Source organism: Athene noctua, chromosome 6 (assembly GCF_965140245.1).
Source record: "Athene noctua chromosome 6, bAthNoc1.hap1.1, whole genome shotgun sequence".
Taxonomy (NCBI): domain Eukaryota; kingdom Metazoa; phylum Chordata; class Aves; order Strigiformes; family Strigidae; genus Athene; species Athene noctua.
Genome location: NC_134042.1, coordinates 7,415,711 through 7,439,867, shown reverse-complemented (window position 1 = coordinate 7,439,867; position 24,157 = coordinate 7,415,711). Strand labels below are relative to the sequence as shown.

General features: G+C 50.3%; 1 protein-coding gene across 1 annotated transcript in view; it reads right to left on the bottom strand.

Annotated features, from left to right (window-relative positions):
- The window catches only part of HSD17B12 (hydroxysteroid 17-beta dehydrogenase 12), a 91,352-nt gene extending 74,916 nt beyond the window's left edge, over positions 1 to 16,436 (bottom strand). The window contains 3 exon segments of the mRNA XM_074909396.1: positions 15,995 to 16,168; positions 16,171 to 16,364; positions 16,366 to 16,436. Coding sequence (XP_074765497.1) covers positions 15,995 to 16,168; positions 16,171 to 16,364; positions 16,366 to 16,436 — 439 coding nt within the window.
- Positions 16,437 to 24,157: the final 7,721 nt, after the last annotated feature.

The following is a 24,157-nucleotide window of genomic DNA, read 5'->3' as shown; positions in this document are numbered from 1 at the left end:
GTGACCTAGACAGTTTAAGCTGCCTGTTGCTACCCAGAACACAAACCAACATCAAATACAGCTCTTCCTTCCATCCCCCTCGCTAGTTTGAAATGAAATATCTGTGCAATCTTGCTCAAACCAACTGCTAAAGTAGCACTTCTGGGGAGAAAACACCCCTCAGGGTGTCCCCTCTCGCAGGTTCAAGCATGATTGCGTGCACTCCAAGATCCATGAGAAGCTGGTGAGCATGTTTACACTATGCTCGGAATGGCTCTAAACCCTTTATAACCTCTCACTCTAAATAGGACCGTTATTTCTGTTAAAAGTGGAGCCCTCTGTCATACTGGAAATAGCTTCTCGTGTGTTGTCAGAGACAAAGATGGCTTTAGGAGTATATTTACTAGATAATGTGCTGTTTAAAAGATGCAAAGACAAGCACAGATAAAAGCTGATGTAGCTGGCAAGTCTTTATTCAGCTGCTGAGACGTTATAAAGGCAACTCTTAAAAACAGAGACAAGTAGCAGAAGAAGAATTTAAATTTCTGGAGTCTTTGGAAGTTGCCTAATTATGATGAGAGGCAATCTATTCAAATAGATGGTTCATATAAAAAAAAAAAAAAAAGACAAAGTCTGAAGTTGCTGAAAAGCCATTAACTTATCTTCAAAAGATACCTTGCCTACAAGAAGTGTGAAGTACTCTGCAATATTTTGTTTAAAGTCTGCATTTTACATTCTACCCTAGGCATTGGAAACTGATACGCAAAGGCAATTTTGTTTAAATTAGAAGTCATCTGATTATCCTGCTTTTGTGCACTGCAGTTCTCCAACAGAAGCTTAAACAAGCTCAAACCACACCTTTCGAAAAAGTCTTTCTTCTCCGCATTGTCAGGAAGATTACTCAAGTGCTCAGCAGCACCCTCTAGCCCACATACTTTAAGAAAGAACAGAGAACAGACTAGTCCCTTCAACTGAGCAAAACCTACCATTCATAAAAAGGGGGTTGCTTTGAGCCCAGAGACAATGATGCAGTGCTAGAAACCGATCAAATCTGAAGACTCTTCTGTATTTTTTGGCCCTAAAAGATCTATGTTTACCTCAAATGAGAATATTTGGTAATTACTGTTCCACCGAGGTCCCTTCTGTCCCATGCTCTTAATTACATTTGCTTTAATTATGTATTTCAAACCGCCGGGGCAGGGGGGAGGGGAATGATGTTAACACACCCAAGTTAATCACTTCGGAAGGTTGGTTATAGCTGTCTCATGAGAAATGCCCTCGATAAATTCCCATCAAGCATTAGGGAGACTCTCAGGTTGGAGCGATTTAGAAATCCTTGACTGTTTTGATTTGTCTCGGCACTGTTTTGCAATGGGCGAGGACTGAGGGAAAAGCTCGGGCACCACTGCCTTTCCCTTCCCGGCTCTAAATCAAGAGACAGCCACTGATGCCTTCTATAGTTCACTCTGAGCCCTTGAAAACTTGTGGTATTTCCCCTGGTGGAAAACTCCCCACGATTTTCCGATGGAGAGGAGGCTTGCCTCAAGCCTCCGTGTGTTTCAGCTACAAGTGATTCGCGGCGCTGCCCTCTCTCCGGCAGAGCGGGGGGGCAGCGGGAGCGCCCGTGGGCACCTCGCGGGCTGGCACGGCCCCTGGACCTGCCCGTGTCCCCGTCACGCGTGGCGGCCGCGGACCCCGCGGATGAAGGGCGCGACCCCTCCCGTCCCTTCACACAACTCTCCATCAGGCTGGGGGAGGAGAGAGGAGCGCCCCTGCCGCGGCCCGGAGCCCCGCGGGGCCGGGAATCCCGGGAAGCCGGGAGGAGGGAGGCAGCGGCGGCCGGGCCGGGCTCGGAAGGGCCCCGCCGCCTCCCTGCGGGGCCTGTGGACCTGCCCCGGGCGTTTCGTAAGCGGAGCGGAGGGAGCGCGTTATGTCACCGGTTAGGTAACGGGCGCGGGAGCCGCCGCAGTGACGGCACCACCACTCCTCCTCCTCCTCCTCCTCCTCCTCCCCCGGCGCGGCCGGGGCGGCTGAGGTGAGGCGGCGTTAGCTCTTGGCGGGGGCGGCAGCGGCCTTCCCCCGCGGGGAGCGGGGCGGGATTCCTCCCCACCACCGCCCACCGGAGCCGCCGAGGGGGAGAGATGGGCGGGCGGGGTTGGCGGCGGCACCGGCTGTGACCGGAACCCTGAGCCCGCGGGGCCGGCAGGGGGCGCTGCGGCGCCACGGCGGGGCGGGAACGGGGACAGAGGGACAGAGGGACAGAGGGACAGAGGGACAGAGGGACAGAGGGACAGAGGGACAGAGGGACAGAGGGACAGAGGGACACCTCTATCCCTCCCCACCGGGGCAGGGAAGCAGCAGCTCGGCATGGCGGCCTCACCTGAGGCTTTTCCCCTCCTGGTGCTTTCACCCCAGTCTGTCCCCGCTTTCACCCCAGTCTGTCCCAGCCCCGTCACAGCGGGATCAGTGTTCTGTCACTAAAGACACACGTGTGACAGGAACCCCACTCCAGGCCAGCAGTGGGCACTTCCAGAGAGCCTGGCTTCCAGCAGGACCAGCTACCAGCACATTCCCCACAGCCCTGCCCGCAGGAGCGGATGAAGAACCGAGACAACCGAGGGTCATTCCCGCACCCATCGCTGCCCGCCTGCCCCACAAGGCCCCCCAGGTGGCTTCCACAGAGGGTCCAGCGCGCTCACCCTTAACTGGATGTGGCCAGCCCCAGGTGCTCCCTGTCTCGTACCCAGGGCCAGCCCTCACACCTCCCATGAGTTTCAGGTCCCACCAAGCCCTGGCTCTGACCCAGCAGCATTCACCATGCCCTCAACATGTGCCCTCCTCCCGCCAAGGTGGAGATCTCTGCTGCATTCTTGGTGTAAGTATCTGCAACTGCCCCATCAAGATGCCCCACAGCTTCCCTCTGAGGTCTTCATCACAATCTCCCCAGTGCTCTTTCCATTTAGAGTTCTCCACTCAAACAAGTGCTGGAAGCCCTTGCTGGAAGGGGGAGCAGCTCTTCCCGCTTTCACCAGCAGCCTGCTAGATCCACTCAAGATGCAACCCCAGCCACATCCTTTCTCCCTAGTTCCACTTTCAGCCATCGGTTCCCAAACCCTCTTTTGCGTTGGCACTAGCATTTGTCCCGCAGCACGGTGAGACAATGCAGGGAGCTAAGCCAGCAGCAGGCTACTGTGCTGTCCCCCACACCTGCCAAAAAGTAGATTTTAGCCAGCCATCATTCAGAAATGGTTCAGAACAAAATCGGATAAATGCAAGAACTAGCGCACCAGGGAAAGGGAGGAGTGCATCGGCTTTGACAAATTAGCTGAACCAGCTGCTGGTGAACCTCCAATTTGGGAACAGGACCCGCCAGACTAGAGATGGCCACCGTAAGTTATGGTAACATGCCCCAGAATCCCAGTGTGGCCCAGCCAGTAATACTGGGCAAGTGTTTACACTGTGGGAAGAAATATCCATGTGGGAATCCACTGGGAAGAAACCCATGGATTGTTACACTGGAAGATGTCATTGAGCTAGGAAAATTCCCTGTCTTTTAAAAATATCGAACTGAGCATCTAAAGGTGAATGGATACTGGCAAGCACACTGCCATGAGGGTGCAAGGACTCTTCAGCTCACTCCAAGCAAGCTGACCAGACACAGCTCAGATAAAAAGAAAGCTCAGAGGAGTTTCCAGCAACACCCTTTGTCCAGAGATGTAAGGCTGTAAAGGGAGAACAGCACAACTGCCTGGATGCTCTGGAAAGCAGCACCCTCTGGCTCCCTGTTTGACTTTATGAACCTCCTGCCCCATCCCTCTTTTTCTATTTGCTGCTTTCCTCCCTTTTTGATATCCTGTCCTTGCAGCTCTCCTATCCCAACTTCTCAAGGACTGACTTTTTGATTTAGAAAGGTTTACAGCTTCCACTAGAGGAAAAAACAACAGAAAAGGTTTCCAGTGGTGCCAGTCCCACTCAGGGAGGAGAAGACTATTGGACTCCTCTCTCTGGTCCAAGAGAAAACCCTCCTTTAGGAGTCAGACACTAGGAAGAGCAAAGGAGGTTGCTCATATCACCTCTGCTAGAGTCACCTTGGTACCTTTAGTCCGGTGACCAGAACCAGCCTGTCATAACAGCTTTATTATCCCCAGGTCCTTCCAGCCTCTCCCTCAAGAGATCTCTCAAAAAAAGCACAAAGTTCCCCTCCTGCCAACTGGAACTATTCCAGCAACTCTGCTGCTCTCCTTCGCGTCCCACAAACCTTCCTTTAAACAGTCAGCCAGCCAGTGCCACCTCACCAAAATACCACTGTCCCACAAGCACCAGGCCATCAGCACTCTGAATTCAGGGCAGCTGGGGCCCAGCGCAGTCTGGGCAGGTCACTGTTAGAGGCAGAGCAGCCCACCCCACCTGCAAACTAATGCACTACAGCGTTTAGAAACAGCATTCACACTAAAAATGGCCATTGTAGCTAGAAGTAGCAGTTTGCATCAAAGGTACTGAGACACCTTTATGAGATAAAAAGAAATCAAGTTGTTTTAAGAACTTGATCACTGCTCCAAGATTTAGGAATAAGGGCAAAACTTCAGGCTGCAGATAACCCACAGCTAGTACACACTATACACAGGACAGGACCAAGCATTACAAGTTACGATCAGCATCCCTATCCTTAGATGCATGTCATACTATTAATTCCCCCCAAAATAAGGCTTTAAAAATGAAAATATAACCCAACTTCTACAGTAAAGGCTATTTTAAAACGATATGCATTTGGAAAATACGATATATTCTTCCTCAGATCTACTTCCTCCATTTGTAAAAAATTCATGCCATAAGTTTGAGAAGCAAAAATAAAAAAAAGCAAAGCTGCAAGGAGACAAATTCTAGGTTAGTTTATAAGAGACACGGTTTCAATCCAAAGCTTACTAACAGTGACTGAAACAAGCTAGTCTATACTGGTATGTCACGCTAACATTTCTCTGAGCAAATGCATTATTTTCATATGTTGGCAAGGCAATGTTTCATATCAGAAGTTTTACACTTTGATTTTATCCACAACCAGCAACAGCACAGAAGTGACAAATCCAGCTGGGATGAGATCCTACCACAATTCTGCATAGCTGGCAGCTTGAAAATCCACCTCTTTTTTTGTAAGCCAAGAAATTTTAGTCAAAATTACTTCCGGATTAACAGATTTCCACCCCAACCCTCATTTTCAACCACTGCAAACCATCAAGACTTCAGTTACCAGGATTAGAGTTTTTATATAGCCCAATACAACTGGTCTGTCCCCAAGTCTAAGGCCACAGAAAGTTCTGAGTAGCAAAACTACTGAGAGTGGTGAAAAGTTGTATTTCTTAAAATTAATTCCCTAACTAGCAAATCAATACAAGACTATTATCCTAGTCTTTGAAAAGGAAAGATGCTTGTTAAAACTTGTTAGCAAGGACCTCCAAAACTGTACTCTGCAACTCCCAGCATACCCACAAGAGGACTGCATACATGGCACCCACCTTGACCCACACAGAATTGAGCAAAACAAGACTTTGGAATAGCCCATCAAGATGGGGCCAAGTGACAACAGGCTCCTCCTGCAGTTTTAGCCTCAGTTTAAGCCAGTATAGCTGCAGGATCAATCACAGTATGGTTTGGGTTGGAAGGGACCTTAAAGATCATCCAAATTCAACCCCCCGCCATGGGTAGAGACACCCTCAACCAGCCCAAGTTGCCCAAAGCCCCGTCCAACCTGGCCTTGAACCCTGCCAGGGAGGGGGCAGCCACAGCTTCTCTGGGCAACCTGTGCCAGGGCCTCACCACCCTCACAGGGAAGAATGTCTTCCTTAGATCTAATCTTAATCTACCCTCTTCCAGTTTAAAACCGTTACCCCGCAATCCTATCCCTACACTGGCTGATCAAGAGTCCCTCCCCACCTTTCCTGTAGCCCCATTAAGTCCTGGGAGGCCGCTCTAAGGTCTCCCCGGAGCCTTCTCTTCTCCAGCTGAACCCCCCCAACTCTCTCAGCCTGTCCTCACAGGGGGTGCTCCAGCCCCCCGAGCATCTTCATGGCCTCCTCTGGCCCCACTTGAGCAGGTCTGTGTCCTTCTGATGTTGGTGGCACCAGAGCTGGACACAGCACTGCAGGATGCCATCCAACCATCCATTCCTCCCTGCTTTCCCAGCATCTGATTACCAATCACTTTTCCAGCAAACCATCAAGCTGATCCAGCTAACCCTGCAGCTGGTCTTTCCTGCAGAGTTAATCGTCAGCCATGCTAGCAAGCAGACCTCACTCGCACCACCAGCACCGATCGGAGACAACAGAAGAGAAGTAGCAAGAACTCATGACCAGCACCTAGACCAGAAGCAATTCTTTTGACAGCAGTCTGGTCTTGGAGCAACTCAAGCTGACCACTGGGCTTAACTATCATCAACACACAGTTTCATGATACTGCAGAGTTTCCCTTCTGTCACACCAGCACTGGAACTCATTTGACCCACAGCAAAGCAGTCTAAGGTGCATAAATATCCAAAAGTGATCACACTTCTGCAGGAGAGAGCCTAGCTAGATCGCCACAGAACAAGACGAGCAGCAGTGCCAGCACAAGGAGGAGAAAAGTAGAAGAGCTCTCCACCTACCTTCTTGTCTCCCCACACCAAACAATTAGATCAGAAAGCCATGATGTAAAACCACGCACCCAGTCTTCTTGTGACTGATGATATCTCACTCATAAACTGATGTCATGGCTTAAGTGATAAAGTGTTCGAAGTCAGGACAACTGACACCACTTGAGAGAGGGAGTAAACTGATTCCAGTGCGAGTGAACACCCAGATCACAACTAGAATTGACAAAAAATAGCAAAGGTGAAGAACCAGTCCAGAAAATGGAGGATCTTAGATCAGAACCTAGGAAACAACACAAAGCTGCAGAGCACCAGAAGTTTTAACGTAGATCTGAAGACAGAATTAGGACCAAGGAGATGGAGGCAAAGAGTATGTATTAGGACAGGTAAATTGCCTTTAAGCACAATTTTAAGTTGATCAGAACATACAGCCCTTTCTGCCACACCAAAAAAATACTGGGTTGGACATGCAAGACACATCTGAGAGCAGGAACAAACACCAAGAAACCCTAACTCTAATTCCTTGTTCAACTACTGACAGGGTAGCAGCTTTTTCCAGCAGTGCAGCAATCCTTCAGCGCCCTATATCCTTCTCCTGGTTGGTTGCTGCTTCTCTCTCCTTTTAAGAAATCTGATGCGTGAGCTGTGCTGAATCACCTCTACTCAGTCACTACTCTGGAGACAGAAAGTTCCTGTGGCAGATGGGACTCAGACACCAGGAATACTGGGCATATATACCTCTTCAAGAAAAAAATATGTGTGAAAACTGTTAGTGAATAATGAGTTTATAAATCAAATGCCTTTTCTGGCAGGGTAAGAGTCCTGGGGAAGGAAGCACAGGGCCCGAAGCCCCTGGGAAATAGGTCAAGCAGAGGCTTCAGAAGAGATGCAAGGCAAGAGTTTTAAGGGAACAGATTGGCTGGACATGGATGGGGAATGTGAAATTGGGATTCGTTGGAACAAGAATCCAGTGGTGGAGTATGGAGAAGAGCAGCGTGCAAGCATCAGCAAGTGTTGGTTGGGTAGCAGCAGTCACACTGTAGATAGTTCTCTGCCTATTGCTTTCCATACCCACACACACCATTGCACATTTCCACAAACCTCTGCCTCTAAAAGTAGGGATGAGAGACTTTGGAAAAAAACAAGACTCTTTAGTCTCTGCACAACAGTTCCTTCCCCTCAACAACAAAAACCTCTGCCCCACTGCGCTTATCCCACAACCTCCCATTGCCCTTCTCTCATTACAGCTTCTCTCTCTTTCTGCTTCAGTGGTAGTTTTCTAACACACATGAAAATCCTCTGGAAAAATCTTTGTGATTAACATCCTTAAAATGGAGCTCCTCAGCCCTGCTCCTCCTTGTCCAGTAAGTATAGAGCTCCTCAAGAAGTGGAAGTGCAGCTGTCCCTGAGCTACTGGCATAACTGATGGAATACACCCTCCTGGGACACCACGGCTCACGACTACTTAAGAGGAGAAAATAGGAAGGAGGTAGAACAGAAGAAAAAAACCCCAAGCAACCAAAACCAAATCCTGTACAGTCACATTAAGTCCTGCTCATACACAGACCATGCCTCAACCCGAGCCACACAGCTGCCTGACACCCTCTTTGGGACAAGCAACTGAGTCATGAGAGGAACACAAGAAAGAACCCTCAGGAGAGAAAGCAGCAGGGAGTGTGACATAAAAATGGAAAAATAAGTACAAGAAACAAAGGGACAGGCACCATTCTCCCTGAGGCTCAGCTTCTGGACATCTCATCTTCAGTTTTAAGAACTGCTACCCAAGAGGTTTACTTTCAAAACCTACGATCAAACCCCAGGGTGTTAGGTGTCACCATCTGTTGCTGAGGGCAGGGGAGTAAATTAAAAACTCAGTAGGAAATTTTGCATATAGCTCTTTTCCAGTGTTAGCTGGCGAAGCTTATATTGTGGATCAGGATTTCAGCTCTGCTAATGACTCACCCAGTGGGTGATGGCGTACTGCTCTAGACTTCAACTCCAGGAATCTGAGAAGTTGCACAGATTTGGAAAAAAATACTACGTTAAGGTTAAATAATCAGGAGGCAAAAAATAGAAGATCTAAGGTAGAATCCTTGTGCAATTAAAGATACTACAGGGGAAGCAAGTCAAATAGCCCTAATTGTAGCATTTTCAGATACTAATGTACTCAATTTGAAAAGTGTTTTGCTCTACCCTAGAAACCTAGGTTTCCTAAAGCCTATCAATAAGTGAGCAACAGAAGTCACCTGAAGTTACAAATGGCAACCCTAAATCTATTTAGGCAAGTGATTCAACCATGCAAGCCCAACACATGAGATGCTTTAGCCACTAGCTAGGCTGCAAGAACCACACCTGGCACTTTTGTTAGTAAGAAAATATCCTTCCTAATTATTCCATCATCCCTTCTGTAGCAGAGGTGGTCATCTCAACCCTATGGCTTAGGAACAAAACCGTTCAGAAGACCAAGAACAACATGTTTCACCCACCTACCAAAAAGTAATTCCCAGGTGGTAAACCACTGCAGTTTTCCCCAGACTCTCAGCTCTGCCCTCACACCCTCAGGACCTCCTGCTAGCTCGCTTGCTCCTTACACAGGAGTGCACTTACCCAACTGGCTCTAACACCCAGCACGATTCCAGTTGGACTTCTTTGCTGGAGACACTTCTGTGCTCCTCACTATGACACAAGGCCTCTCCTTGCTTTCACCCAGGTGCTTCACAGGTAACCTTCCCAAAGGGGAGGGCACTACACCGGCCAAAAAAGTGATATAAAGAAACCGGAGAACGATTCTTCTCTAGATTACATCCTTGCATAAATTCCCTAGTTTTAAGTAACTGGTTTCCATTACAAGTATTCTTACTTTAAAATACACACAAAGTTGAGAGAATGAGCTATCTTAAAATAACATAGCTATTCATCTGCCGGGCTAATAAATTTTCAAGCATTTTCCTCTCAGGCTGTTTATCAGAGATGGGTATTCCTTTCACCTTAATGTAAATAACATCTGTCCTCCACCCACCACTAGCTTTTTTTTTTTTTTTCAGAGGTGGAGAGACCATACTACAGCATCTAACTCTCCTTCACATGCATATCTGTTCTTGCAGTTAAGCATGGCAAAGCCTGTTCACATTCCAATTCCAGTTCCCCAGTGACATCAGCTCTGTGTTACTGAACAGTTTCACCCGGAATTTCTCTTGAAAAATGAAAAGCATCTCTCAACAAAACAGGAGAATGGAAGCGTTCACACCGAATCAAACCAGAGCTGGAGATTGTGAGCCTGGTGGTGCTGACAATCCAGAAGCAAAGTGCTGAAGCCCAACAGCAGGGACGCAGCAGAACTGGAGACTCTGGACTTCTGGGCTCTCCCTCTCCCCTTCTGACCGGAGAGTGCAAGAAGGAGCACTTAAGTTGAACAATTCTACTAAGCAGACATTTTAAACTGTCAGTAACATCATGGGCAAAGGAAAAGACCTAAAAGAAGCAATCAAGAAGCACAAAGACAGCAAAATTGTAGAAAACAGAGGAGAGTATGGTTCACTCCTTTATATTGTCCAGAGAGCAAAACTGATCTTTTTGGAATGGCAGCCCACTGAAGTACCACGCAGGGCAAGCTGCTAAGCCTAGAGCCACAGGGCCAGAGATCACACCTCTCCCAGGCTGCTCTGCAAGAGCAGCACTTGCTTAGTCCAACAAAGAGCAGGCTGGAGGGAGACACTGACAGGAGTCTTCTAAATTAGAAGCTATGAGTAGGATAGATGACTAAAGGAAGACAACTAATTTTTTTACCAGAGAAAATTTAGGATGGATACTGAGAAATGTTACATGGTGAACAGGAAAAGAAAAAGCCACACACACAAGCACGGCACTTGTGGGAAGTTCAGACAGGAGTAGGACGCTTGCACCAGATCGTTTCCAGAGCCACGTTTCTGCATAGTAACCCTTCAGAAGTGCTTTGCAGAGCCATACGAAAAAACAATACATGCTCCAAGTTCAGGCTGCAAGTTTGACTTGAGCTGTCATGGTCAAGAGTTATAAGAATCTGGTATGTTTTCATACGTTCTTAACGTTACTTTTCGGGTTGAGTAGTGGCACGCTTTATTTTGTACAAGGGTAGAAGTGTTTGTGTATTGAGAACAGGCCTAGAAAACCCTCGCCATGGATCTGAAGTGCTGAAGATGATAAAGGCCTGAATAAGCAGTTTCACTAAACAAAGAGAGGGAACCAAAAGCTCTCCCAAAGCTCCACACACACCAGTCAAGCACTCGGGTGTGGGGAGAAGGAGTTGCGCAGAGCCTCTCCTCTCACATCCTGCACAAAGCAGTGTGAAGAAGTTGAAACTCCCTTCGTTTCCCCACTAACTATAACCTCACCATACACTGCACTAGGTTGGCTGTTTTAATCTGCAACAGTGATTTATGACGTGGTCTGTCAACTATCGTTGCACGTTGCCAAACGCCTGCAGAGCAAGATTACACTCATTTGCGCAACAGGGATTGAAACTTGTTCGCAGAAAACAAAAAAGCCTTCAGGTAACAGCTATTTCACTTGATGCTAAGGAGCTTGAAAAATGACATCGCTTGTGAAAGCTGCTCAAAGTTATCAACAAGTTACCACCTGCTCAGCACTGAAGTGAACGTCCTTCCTATGGAGTTCTAATTGTCATTAAAATCATTTCTCATCCAATTTATTTCATTAAAGTTGTCCCAAGAACTTCACATGGATCAGGTTTGTTTTACAAAATGCTGTTTCCAGGGACCACAGGAAGCATAACTGTATCGATGGAATCTAATTCAAATCATTTACAAGCACAAAATCCAGCTTGTCATTTCTTCCTCTTCACGTAAGCATCACATTTTATTAATCTAATAAGATTATTGTTAAGGTCTGGTCTAGAGCTTGTTATTACCCCAGCTTCCTAGTCAGTAAACTGAGCTTGGGAATCACCCCACATGGTCTTAGTTTTAAAAAGACCTGACTTTAAAGACACAAATATTTATCTACTCCACTGCTCAAGTACCCGGTTACATATATATTTTTGTGCCTCCCTTAGTGGCACTGATCTAAAAATAGCTGGTTTTAGACGCTGGCCTCTGCATAGCCAATTGTAGCCAATGTTAAGTAAAAGAAGCCAACAAGAACAGAGTGAGCTTCACCCGGCTTTGCTGCTGATGAAAGAACTTATTGTTAAACATTTACACAGGAAAAGAAAGGTTTAAGACTGAATAAGGGGGGTTTTGTCTAAAACCAAATTACAGAAAGTTAGAGGCAGTTGAGAGCACCATCCTGATTAATGACCTCTTACAGATTCTTTTTTAAGCAATCTAGAGCAAATTGCCCACATTTAGTTATTTTTGCATGTCAGTGAATAAACTCCAAGAAGCTTAATTAAGGCAAGCCCATCTTCACAAACATTTCTTGGCCCCAATACAACTGTACAGCTGTATTCACCACATGAGAAAGCATCATCACTATCAGACATTTTGTGATCACTAAATGTACAATTATTCAACCATGCCTGTACCAAAGGCACTGGGGGAAGAAGTGGGTGCTTTTCTAAGTCACGGAGAGGCTTGAAAGCAAACAGGACTTTTAGAGTGTCATATGGCCAATTACACAGTCAAAATAAACTTTGTTTCCAGTTAACACATCACTTCAGTTACAGCAAATTGAGGGGGGAAAAAACATATTTGCAATTTTGAGCCAGGAAAAAAGGAAGAAAAGTTTAAGTATCTGACATGACCAAGATGTTAGAAGTTTCAGAGCATGAGATCACTCCAACTTGTAGTACTGGTCTATTCTGAACATACAATGCTGATTATTTGCATACACCAAACTGGTCTGATCTCACAGCTGACCCTGCTCTGAGCAGAAGGTTGGATTAGAGGTCTCCCAGTCAGAACTACCATTGGATTTTGACTTCATTTCACCAAGTTACCCAAGGGAAGGGGCAGAAAAACGATTTCATGTTTTGCAGAAGAAGAGGCGGTTTCCTAAAATAGGAGATACGGCAACTCTCCAAAAGGGAGCTGTGACAGCAGCAGGCGGTTCCCTGCTTCAGACACTCTGTACTCCAGAATACACCCAACTGTCAATGGCAGAGAAGCAAGGTGGCTGCCTGCCACCACCATCGATGGGAGAAGAATAGGGGATACTCATCCGACCTAAGGAAATACCACTGTGGATCACAACTACCAGCGCTGCCAACAGATCTGCCTGTCTAGAGGAAGGCAGGGGAACAGCCACATCTTTGCTGTATTCTTGGTGATTTCAGAATGACTCCTTGGCACTCTGCTCCTGTCGAGTCTGTGGTTTACTTAGCTAAACTGTTTTCCAAGCAAGGGAGCTGTTATTCTCATCTTCTGTTACCAATTTATGAGGCATATTAAAGGTATAGAGCAGTTGACTCAGGAGCTCTGACTGTATTCTCAAGATGCACCCAGAAATCCCACAGCGAAACAACATCCACCCAAATTGTACGGTAGCCAAAACCAAGCCAGATGGGAGTTATGGGGAGAGAAAACCAGAAAAGCCGCATACAGACCTTCACACATAACCATGTCCATAGAAAAAAATTTTTTTTTCCAAACAGCTGTTATTTAAAGTAGTACAAACTTAATTTTCTCAGAGTACATTACTGGTTCACATAGTTCCTCCTCCTCGCACCCTCTCTTTCTAAATACCAGCAAATTAGAGAAGAGACAGCAGCAATTGCATATATGCAAAAAAAAAAAAAAACAAACAAAAAAAACAGTAAGAAAAGGAGTGAAGAATTTGCAACTCAATTTCAGACCTGCAGAAGAGTTAAAGAGCAGTAAGGAGCCCTTAGAAAAAGGCTTGTAGGGGCTTTCTACTTTATGTGAAGTTCCTTTTTAGTTGTGCAGTAGAAAGAATGCATTGTCACAGTAATCACAGCAGCTAATTAGCATCAAACTCGTTGGTTTTAAAAAGACCAGGAGAGGAGGAAATGCATTTCTTCCTACAGTATGACTTAGTAATTTGCTAATTCTCAAGGTGACCCATCACATCTGCAGCTGTGCCTTCATCCTCCTTTCCAGGAGAGAAAACTGAGAACCTCTCCCGCCTATTGCTGGTGCCACATTGCATTTTGGGGCAAACCACCCCGGTGCTCATTTAGACTGAGAAAACCTCCTCATTTCAGCTTGAGACAACAGCAGCTGCCCCAGTAAAGCAGCGTCTCGCCTGCCTCAGGAGCACACAGAGGATGTACAACAGCAGGCTGACGATGGCCACATGTCTTTCTACAGCTCAGGTCCAAGTCAGTAGGCACCTACTTCTCCATCCTCCTTGACGCTGCAGCAGTGCTCTCACTTCAGAGCAGGAGTGACAAACACAGGGAATTTGGCTGTACCGCCAACGCCCCTCTTTCTCCATCATGGCAAAGAGAAGGTAAAATTTTTGTGTGCTGCCATCAGCCACACACGAGGGCCCAGACTGCCTGCCCTTGAGCAAAACAGCGACAGAGGACATCCACATGGCAGTTTTTTGTTCATGGGATGTTTGAGGATGTGACTGAGGGAAGATCTGTTGTCTACAGTTCGTGGTTCCAGCTGATAAGCTGGCGTTTGGCTCAAGCACTGTGAACTTCCATGTTTGAAACAACGCAGTACAAGCTAAAGTGGCCACCAAAACTTCTGTGATGCACCACAGGTCAGCAGGCAACTGATGATGCAGTAATATGTTCAAAACCAACATCAAAAAATCAAAAAGGCTTTGGGTCTCCTGTGGCGACCATATCTTTAACACGTACATCATTTCTCTAGCTGGAAGGAAGACATGGGCCTTAACCGCGTGTATGTAATGCCTTAACTTGTCCCAAGTGCTGCTGCTGTATTTCAAGCCTGTGCACGCAGGACCCATAACGTGCTCTGCGATTACACACGCTGCCAGTAGCGCTGCGGTTCACTGGTGTCTCACACAAGCAGGTGTTCAGTTACCCAACCACACGGTCATATACAAGTTCTGTGCTGGCTGCTACAGAGGTTACAAGGAACCACAATCATTAAGGAAGAAATTCTTCCCTGTGAGGGTGGTGAGGCCCTGGCACAGGCTGCCCAGAGCAGCTGTGGCTGCCCCCTCCCTGGCAGGGTTCAAGGCCAGGTTGGACGGGGCTTTGGGCGACTTGGGCTAGTGGAAGGTGTCCCTGCCCGTGGCAAGGGGGTAGAACTTTAATGTCCTTTCCAGCCCAAAGTGCTCTGTGATTCTACAATTAGCCCCGCACCCTCCCAGCTTGTTACGGGGCTGCCGTACCTACAGGTCTGCCACCTAGAAGCAGCTGCAGAGTCTAAGCACTTGATGTCCTCCTACTCCCCTTCAGGGAAGGGAGTACATTTTGCAGCCTTTTAAGCCATCACCTCATCTCAAACTCACCGCTCTTGCAGCCTGCAATTATTTTTAAGTCCCGCCTTATCAATTCCCAACCAGACACAGGACTTTCCCTTCCCACTGCCTTTGGCAGGAATGGATTTAAAAATTCTCTTGGCCTGATCCGTTACACTGGCGGAGAAGCTCTCCCTAATTCCTCATCATTACTTAAAAGCCACTGGAGCAGACTAAGATGGAAGGAACGTTCTTTCCCCAGCACGGTTCCCGTGGCCAGGAATCGGAGAACTGAGTAAAGTTAGCGCTGCCAGGCCCCCGGTGACAGCCTCGGCTGTGCTCCCACCGCGCTCTCGGGATGCCACTTCAACGCCGCGGCCACCGTCCCCCCCTTCACCAGGAACGGCCCCCGGTGCCGCAGCCCTTTTCGGAAGGGCCCCGCGCTGCGGCCGCCGGCGGCCCGGGATTCAGGAGGCGCCGGTCCGCAGGACACAGCGCGGGGAAAGGGGGGGGTTGGCACAAGTTTTCACCCCGTCAGCAAGTCTGCGGCGGCGCGGCCGTTCCCCCGCTGGCGGAGCCGGTCCCGGCGGGGGCCGAGGCAGCGCCCGCTGCTCCGGGGGCGGCGGGGAACGGGGCTGCCGTGACGTCAGCGATGAGGCGCGAGGCCGGCGCGCGCGCGGAGGGGGCGGGCGCGCACCGACCGGCCGCGCTGGAAACCGCTGCCGGTACCGGCACCGCTCCGCGGAGCCGCGGCCCCGAGCCGAGCTGCGCGCCCAGGAGGCCCGAGCCGAAGTTCAAACAAAGCCGTGCCCGTCCGCAAGCCCCAACAACCGGCGATCCCCGCTCCGCCCGCCGCCCGCCCGCCCCACGCGTCCCGCGGGGACCCCGAGCCCGGCTCCGCGGGGGCGCGCCCGGCCCAGCGCCACCACCCGCCGGCCCCCCAAGCCGCGCCCGGGGACCCGGCCGCCGCCCCCGGCCCCCCGCCGCCCCGCGGTGTGTGTGTGTGCGGAGGGGGGGGGCGGGCTGGAGGCGCCGCGGCCCGGCGGGACGCGCACTCACCTGCCCAGGCGCCCAGCGCCGGCCCCACGGCGGTGGCGCCGCTGCCCAGCACCCAGACGCGGAGACCGGACAGGAGGCGGTAGGAGGCCAGCGCGGCCGCGTAGAGGACGCCGAGCGCGCCCACCCAGTAGAGAAGGCCGGCGGCCGGGAGCGCGGCGGGAGCCACCATGCTGCGGAGGCGGCCGCGGCCGGACTGAGCCCTCCCGGCCACCGCCGGCCCGCCGCCGTCACGGCGCCCGCCCCCGCTCCGCCGCCATTGGCTGCGGGGCCGATCAGTCACCGGGTAACCGGGCAACGCGGCCGGCCCCGCCCGCCCTGGGGCCGCGCGGCCCCGCCACGCTCCCGCCGCGCCGGCAGGGGGGGGCAGGGCGCCGCGGCCACACGCCCCCGTACTACTTGCGGCCTGCGCCCCACGTGGTCGGACCCGCTCTCTCACCGCCATTGGCCGGCGGAGATGGCCGTCAGCCGGCGGCCGTGCTCCGATTGGCCCTGCCACGCGGGGGCCTCGCGGCATTGGTGGAAGACGGGGCCTCGCCTCCCGCCCCCGCTGACGTCATATGAGCCCATTCATAAAATGCTCAGGCTCCGCCTCGCACCCGACTACGTCCCTCGGTTCTCCCCTCCCCCGCTCCCACCGCCGGGGGGGGGGGGGGGACACACCGAACCGGTCCCTCCCGGGACAGCGGGGCCGGGCGCCGCGCCCAGCGGCCGCTCCACCCCGCAGCCCCCCCCCGAGCCCCCCCTCGGACACCCCCACGCGCGACGGGGTCGGGAGCCCCCGGCCTCGGAGGAGCCTCCGAAATCGCGGCCGCGGCGGCTGTGCCCCGGGCAGAGGGGAGCGCGGAGCTCCAGCCGCCTTCTGGGCCGCCCCCAGCCCCTCGCTCGGGCCGTGCCCCACCCCGCGCACCGGCCCGGGGTCTCGCCTGCCTTCTCTGGGGGCCGGCGGAGGCGGGACACGGGGACTGGGGGGGGGGCGAAGCCTCGGAAGAGCTGGTGCCTGAGGCACTGCCCGGACGGGCTGGGGGAGGTGGAAAACCAATGGTGACTTGGTGCATCACAGATCTGAAATCAGCTCGGTGGGAAAAGCCCTTGAAGCTCCTTCATTCCAACCATGAATCACGTTGGTTGGAAAAACCTTGAAGATCACTCAGTCCAACCATGAACCTCACACTGACCGTTCCCAACTCCACCAGATCCCTCAGCGCTGGGTCAACCCGACTCTTCAACCCCTCCAGGGATGGGGACTCCCCCCCTGCCCTGGGCAGCCCATTCCAACGCCCAACAGCCCCTTCTGCACAGAAATCCTTCCTCAGAGCCAGCCTGACCCTGCCCTGGGCAGCTTGAGGCCATTCCCTCGGGGCCTGGCGCTGGGTCCTTGGCTCCAGAGACTCATCCCCAGCTCTCTGCACCCTCCTGTCAGGGAGCTGTAGAGGGCCATGAGGCCTCCCCTCAGCCTCCTCTTCTCCAGACTAAACCCCCCCAGTTCCCCCAGCCGCTCCCCATACGACCTGTGCTCCAGACCCTGCACCAGCTCCGTTGCCCTTCTCTGGACACGCTCGAGTCATTCAATGGCCTTTTTGGGGTGAGGGGCCCAAAACTGAACCCACTCAGTGAGGTGCGGCCTCACCAGTGCTGAGCACAGGGGTCAGATCCCTTCCCTGTCCCTGTCAGGGAATGAGTGGGACAACCAAAACACCAGGAAAGTCTGGCAGTGGTGGAGGTGAAGGGGACAGCTGGTTTTAAAGGTGGACGTTTGCAAGTCTCAAAATCTTTTTCTAGAAAGCACAGCTTTTATATGATTTATTTGATAATGACCTCTTTATGAGCAGTAAGAAACTTCCTCTAGATGAGGTTTTTTTGGAGATCCACATCCATCCGAGTTGTTAATGACAGGTAGTGTGGAGGGTAGCTTTATATGCTGCCTTCCTTTTCTCCCCTGCCTTGGGAAACTGGTAATACCCAAATCCAGCTGCTGCTACTGAATATCTTCAAGCTCTACCAAAGCACCACTCTTGCTTCACACTTCATCCTCTCTCCGTGCTGCTCTGATGCCCCGGACAGCCCACCTGGGCCTTCCCAGGTACCCACCACCAATCCCAGCTGACCCTAAAACCGTCACAGCATTGACTGTCCTCCTCCACCGGATTGTTACGTCGCTCCTACCCTTGCTCACTCTCTGGCTCTGAGCTGCTGACACAGCCATGTGGGCTGAAGGCACTTACGCTTACAGGTCTCGACACGTAGCTTTGCCACCACACGGTTTCGGTCCCCCCCAGCTTCCTGTGCCCTCCGTGCCTCTGCTGAAGCACCGCTGCCGGCCTGCAGCCATTTGCCAGTCCCTGTCGTGGTTTGAACCCAGCCGGCAGCCAAACCCCATGTGGCTGCTCAGTCACACTCCCCGGCCTGGGAAGGTAGAAGGATTGGTAGGTAAAGGGAGACTTGTAGATTGAGATAAAAACAGTTTAATAATTGAAATAATATATAAAATGGTAATAGAAAGTTCAAATGGGTAATGTACAGTGTGATTGCTCGCCACCCACCAACCAATACCCAGCCCATTCCTGACCAGTGATTCTGAAAAAAAATGAGATCCTGAAACCGCAATCCCAGAAGCAAGAGAGAACCCTCTCCTCCCCAGCCAACCCTCCTTTATATACTGAGTGTGGTGTTAGTTACATGATACAGATTATTTCACTGGTTAATTTGGGTCTGGTGCTCTGGCTCTTCTCTCTCCCAGTTTCTTGTGCACCTGCACACAGGCAGGACATTGGGCACCTCAATACGAGAGAGATCTCGAGGGGCTGGAGCGAGTGCAGAGGGGGGCAACGAGGCTGGGGAAGGGCCTGGAGAATCAATCCTGTGAGGAGCCATGGAAGGAGCTGGGACTGTAGTTTGAGGAGGAGAAGGCTGAGGGGAGACCTCATCACTCTCTACAGCTCCCTGAAAGGACATTGCAGAGAGGTTGTGCTGGTCTCTTCTCACAGGGAGTTAGCGACAGAACAAGAGGGAAGGGCTTTAAACTGCAACAGGGGAGGGTCAGACTGGACATTGGGAAAAATGTTTCCCAGAAGGAGTGGTCAGAGAGTGGAATAGGCTGCCCAGGGAGGGGGGGAGTCACCATCCCTGGGTGTGCTTAAGGGTCGTTTGGATGAGATGTTGGGGGATGTGGGGTAGGGGAGAACTTTGTAGAGTCGGGCTGAGGGTTGGACTCGATGATCCCAAGGGGCTTTTCCAACCTGAATGATTCTGTGATTCTGTGACATGGAGAATTGGAAAGTCCTTCATTTCTTAGCAACACCTGAAAACATCAGTGCATTATCTACATTCTTATACCAAATCCCATACTGAATCCAAACCACAGTGCTGTTCTAGCTGCTGTGAAGAACATTTAACCCCATCCCAGCCGAAAGCAGGACAGTTCCCCTCATCCAACTCCTTTGTGCTGCTTTCCACATGCCATGTTGATGCTGGACACAGCCTCTGGGAGATCATTTGCAAAAAGCCCCGGCACGCTTCAGACCCAGTTTCCCTTCACAGATCCCACGCCTGCAGACTGCTTACTGAAAAGATTTGTAAGCTCCCTACAATTCCTCTTTCCCTGTCCCATTCCATGTTCCCAAACCTTTTCCTGCTCGTTGCTCCTAAGGCACAAGCTCCTCAAAACAGGGATTACACTTCTCAGAGTCTGGGAAGATCTTGTGTTAGGCGCCACCTTACAAGCAACAGTAAGTAGAACCCTGTGTGTTGAGGCCTCAGTCAGATTATGGTTCCATGCAGACACAGAGTTGCAAAGACTATCACAAACTCGAAGCTCTTATTTAGAAATAAGACACTTTTGTATGACATCAACAACCTGATGCAATGAAGAGTGTCCTGAGACACATGAGATCGCATTTGATGATCTTTCATTTATACTAAGGGAAACAAGACCAAAGATATTAAATGAAAAAATGCTTTGATAGGTTTGTATGTTTTATTGAATAAAAATAAGTGTTTGTTACATTTCCTGTTATTAAATGTATATATACACACATAAGAGCTTTTCACTCAAAGATACATAATTAATAGAAATCAAAGGTTTCTGTTCATAATCTACTCATGGAAAATAAATTCGTAGTGGGATTAAAACTTCACTGGATTCATTCAATAATCCACTGTCTGCAGTGTCACAGACTGAAGGCAGGAAACTATCATACACTTTGCAATGAAAAATTTGCCAAGTCACTGTCTTAGTGGCTGACCTATAGGTTTACGGTTGATTTTCAGAAATTAACCTTTATCACACAGCAGTTGTATCAGATCTAATGGGAGGCAGCACGTCACTGGGTTTCATTCTATTCTGCAGCAGGAGGCATCCATCTTCAAGGTGATTTAGCTCATCTTTTTTCTTTCTTTTGCTAGTCACTCAACAGTGAAAGGTGACACTGCAGAGGATCAAGATCCCACCAAGTTTTCTTCCCATTTTTTTTTCCAAGAAGAGCCCACCTATTGCTTACTGGCCACGAGTTTTAGAATAGTGTGATTTGCTAGGGCTCGCTCCTGCAGCCTTTACACAGAAAATTCTCACAGTCCTCACTGATTGTGTATCTAACACAACACCTGACACTGACAGGACTTGATTAAAATTAAGTGCAAAATTGCTGGGATAACTTAATTTTCCTTTTGTTCTGCACCAGCCTTTCCTTAATTTGTAAACCTACTTTAATCTGCATGGTGAATCTTGGCATTATTGCATGAATGTGTGCATGTTGGAAAGAAACGACGTTGTTACAGTGAGAGAAGAGAACACAGGTGATCAAAAGGAGGTTCGAGCATCACTCCTCGTTGGGATCATAGTGCAATTATAAATTGTTAGGAAAAGCCTGTGCTTGCTGTGGCCACACCACACTGTTTTCTTCTATCGCCTGTCAAAGCAGTTCTCAAACTGTTCTCCGAGTAACAACACACAACGCTGATTCTCACTCTTTTGTCTTGCAGAGGACGAGGCAATCGAGAGACAGGATATGGCGAAAGCATCTGAAAAGAGAAGAGGAACCATTTTGGCTCTAGTGAGAGATCTGGTACAAGTCAAAGACAAAACACGAGCTGAAATGCGGGCTGGAAGGTGATCACCAGGGTCGAGAACAGGTGGCTGCGCAGCATGTGCAGAGGCTGGGGGAAAGGAGACAGATGTTGGGCAACCTGCTGAAGAGAGCTGGCAACTTCTGACTGGATGGCCATGTAAGCCACACTGCAGTTATCAAAGGGATGCTGCCAGTTACACATGGGTCAGAAACAGGGAAGGAAGTACATGGGTGATGCGAAAAATTCGTTGGCATTTGTCAGAGCCCACCTATCTTTTATTGTAACATCCACTGCCCACAGCACTGCAGTGGTGCCGCTCCCAAGACCGCTTTGTCTGAACAACCTTCTTGTTGCGGGCCAGGACAGAACCTGCTCGGCTCTTCTCTCGGGGAACTGATAAATCCCTTGACAGAGAAGCATAGATACAGCAAGGCAGCCCTCAAGTTTTTTGTGTTAAAAAATAATACTGGTTATTCAACAGCGTTGCTATTTTTTATGCTACTCTGTTCAGAGAGAAAGGCAGTCCTCTGAGAGGCTTACAGTCTACATTTAGCAGAAGATGAGTCACAGGCAGGGAAAGGGACTCACTGGAAGGGAAAGAATTATAGAAAGGTCAAGTGAGGGGTTTTGGATCTCTTGCTTGCAGCCATCATACATTCCCTGGGAACAGGCATATCCCGCTTTTCGGGGTTAATCCCAGTCTTCCCACAAGCTTTGCGGGTCTGTTCCCATTTCCCATCAGCTGCTTCAAAGCCCATAGGAGCACCCACTCGGCTGAGCTGAAGGAAAAGACAGGCATTTCGAACGCACTCGCACATCAGCACGCACACACATGTACAGCAGAATACCTTGCCAAGGCCCCAGAGATCCACGGTTCCACGGCATCTTTTATCAGCTCAGGCATGCAGTCAGTTCCAGAGGACTGCAGATGCAATCTGGTTCGGGGTGGTGATGCAAGCCTACGTCAACCCACAACTCAGCTACATTGCTCCATCGCATGGAAGGTGGCCAAACTGTATGGCAGATCACAGGAGAGACAAAAGAGAAAGTACTTAGGAAAGCTAAAGGAGTAAATACGTGTATGAGTGAAAAAGCAACAGTAAATTAAAATGAACAAAAAATAAGGATGTGGAAACACAGAGGGCAAGACATCAAAAGGAGACACAAAGAAGGCAAAAATAACGCAGAGAAATAAAATACAACAAACAGAGAAATAAAATTCAACAAATAGGGGATAAAAGAGCACCCAATGAGAAGAAACATTCAATTTTTATTCTTTTCTGTGACTTTGCTGCCGCAAGTATCTCACAAGCGATCCCGCACCTCAGTGAGACCACACGCCCCCGTCCCGCCTGGAGACCCTCCCTCCTGCCCTGCTCCCCCAGCACCCGAGGAAGGCGCCTCTCACTGCAGGCCCACAGACGGGAGCCGCAGTCAGTCACCCCCGCGCACAGCGTGGGGCCGGGGTGCTCGGGGGGGTCGCGGCGCTGGGCTCCCCACCTTCCCCCAGCCTGGCTAGCCCAGCCGCCGTCTCCTGCAGCAGCGCCGAGAGGAGGATGGGACACTGTGATGTATCACTTTGTTCCTGCCACTGAGAAGAGGTGTAGTCATTTGTTTCATTAAATGGCATTCTTGTACCCAGCGCTAATTTTATCCCTTTACAAATATGTTTTTCATTCTAGCAAGTCAAGTGCAGCTCTCCCTCCTGTACAGTCACTCTGCTCTCATGCCTCTCTTACCATTACTCACACTTATTGCGGGGAGGCCCGATTCAATAAAAGGTTGCAGTGCTGAGCGCTGCAGTGTGTCTTTGCCTAAATCCACAGCCCCAACTTAAGGCGCCCTGCCTCAGGGCACACTGAAGGCAGAAAGTACGATACCAGAGAATGGGATCTACACTGCCCATCCTGTCAAGTGGAGAACTCTACAGGAACCAGTTCGGCGTGCCAATAAATCACAAGAAAACAGAATCATCTTGGTTGGAAAAGACCTCGAAGCTCCTCCAGTCCAACCATGAACCTCACGCTGACCGTTCCCAACTCCCCCAGATCCCTCAGCGCTGGGTCAACCCGACTCTTCAACCCCTCCAGGGATGGGGACTCCCCCCCTGCCCTGGGCAGCCCATTCCAACGCCCAACAGCCCCTTCTGTAAAGAAATACTTCCTAATATCTAGTCTAAACCTTCCTTGGCACAGCTTGAAATCTCTCAAAACACCTCAAACAGCAGCGGATCCTAATGCTGGGGTGAGGCAAGAGACCTTGTGTGGAATTTCCAATCCTGACCCTTTTTGCAGGCACCTTCTCCATCCCTGTGCAGGGGTCAGGGTACCCCTCCAAGCCCACACACAACTCAGCATTCACCCAGGAACTCGGTTTTCTTTCCTCTGCCTGAAAGGGCTTGCACCAGCTAAGTGTCTCAACAGCGTGGCACAGACATGTGCCGGGTGAGGAGTTCTCGCCTGAAGCTGTTGCACATCTCACAGAGTAACTGGTTTTCCATCCACCACAGCAATGGGAGGGAAAACCAGCAGGACTGGAGGGGCTGGGTTGCTGGAGCAGACACTCTCAGCCCTATCCCACACATAAACCTTAAGCATGTGCTAAAGCAGCGTATTTGGGCAACTCCGGAAGCAGGTATTTCTGTCACTCTCCTCACTCCTGGTGGGGTTCCCGGTAAGCAGGAGCTTGGGGATCTAGGATCTATATTTTAGACTCGGACCTTGACAGCAGCAGCTAGCTGGCTCTCGCTCTCAGGCCCCTCAGTACTCCTGCGGGCCTGACACAAAGTGCCTCGGCACTCATGAAGGGAGCACCCAGCTCACCCAGGCACGGAACAACCACCACAGCAGAGCCAACCGCCCCTGCTCTGCCAAGCTTACAGGTGCAAATGAGTGCCTGGTTCAGATGAGATAATTTTCTTCCTAGTAGCTGATACAGCGTCGTGTTTTGGATTTAGTGTGAGATAATGCTGATAACACAGCGATGTTTTTGTTGTTGCCGAGCAGTGCTGATCCCAAGTCAAGGATTTTTCAGTTTCCCAAGCTCTGCCAGCGAGGGGGTGCACAAGAAGCTGGGAGGGAGCATGGCCAGGACAGCTGG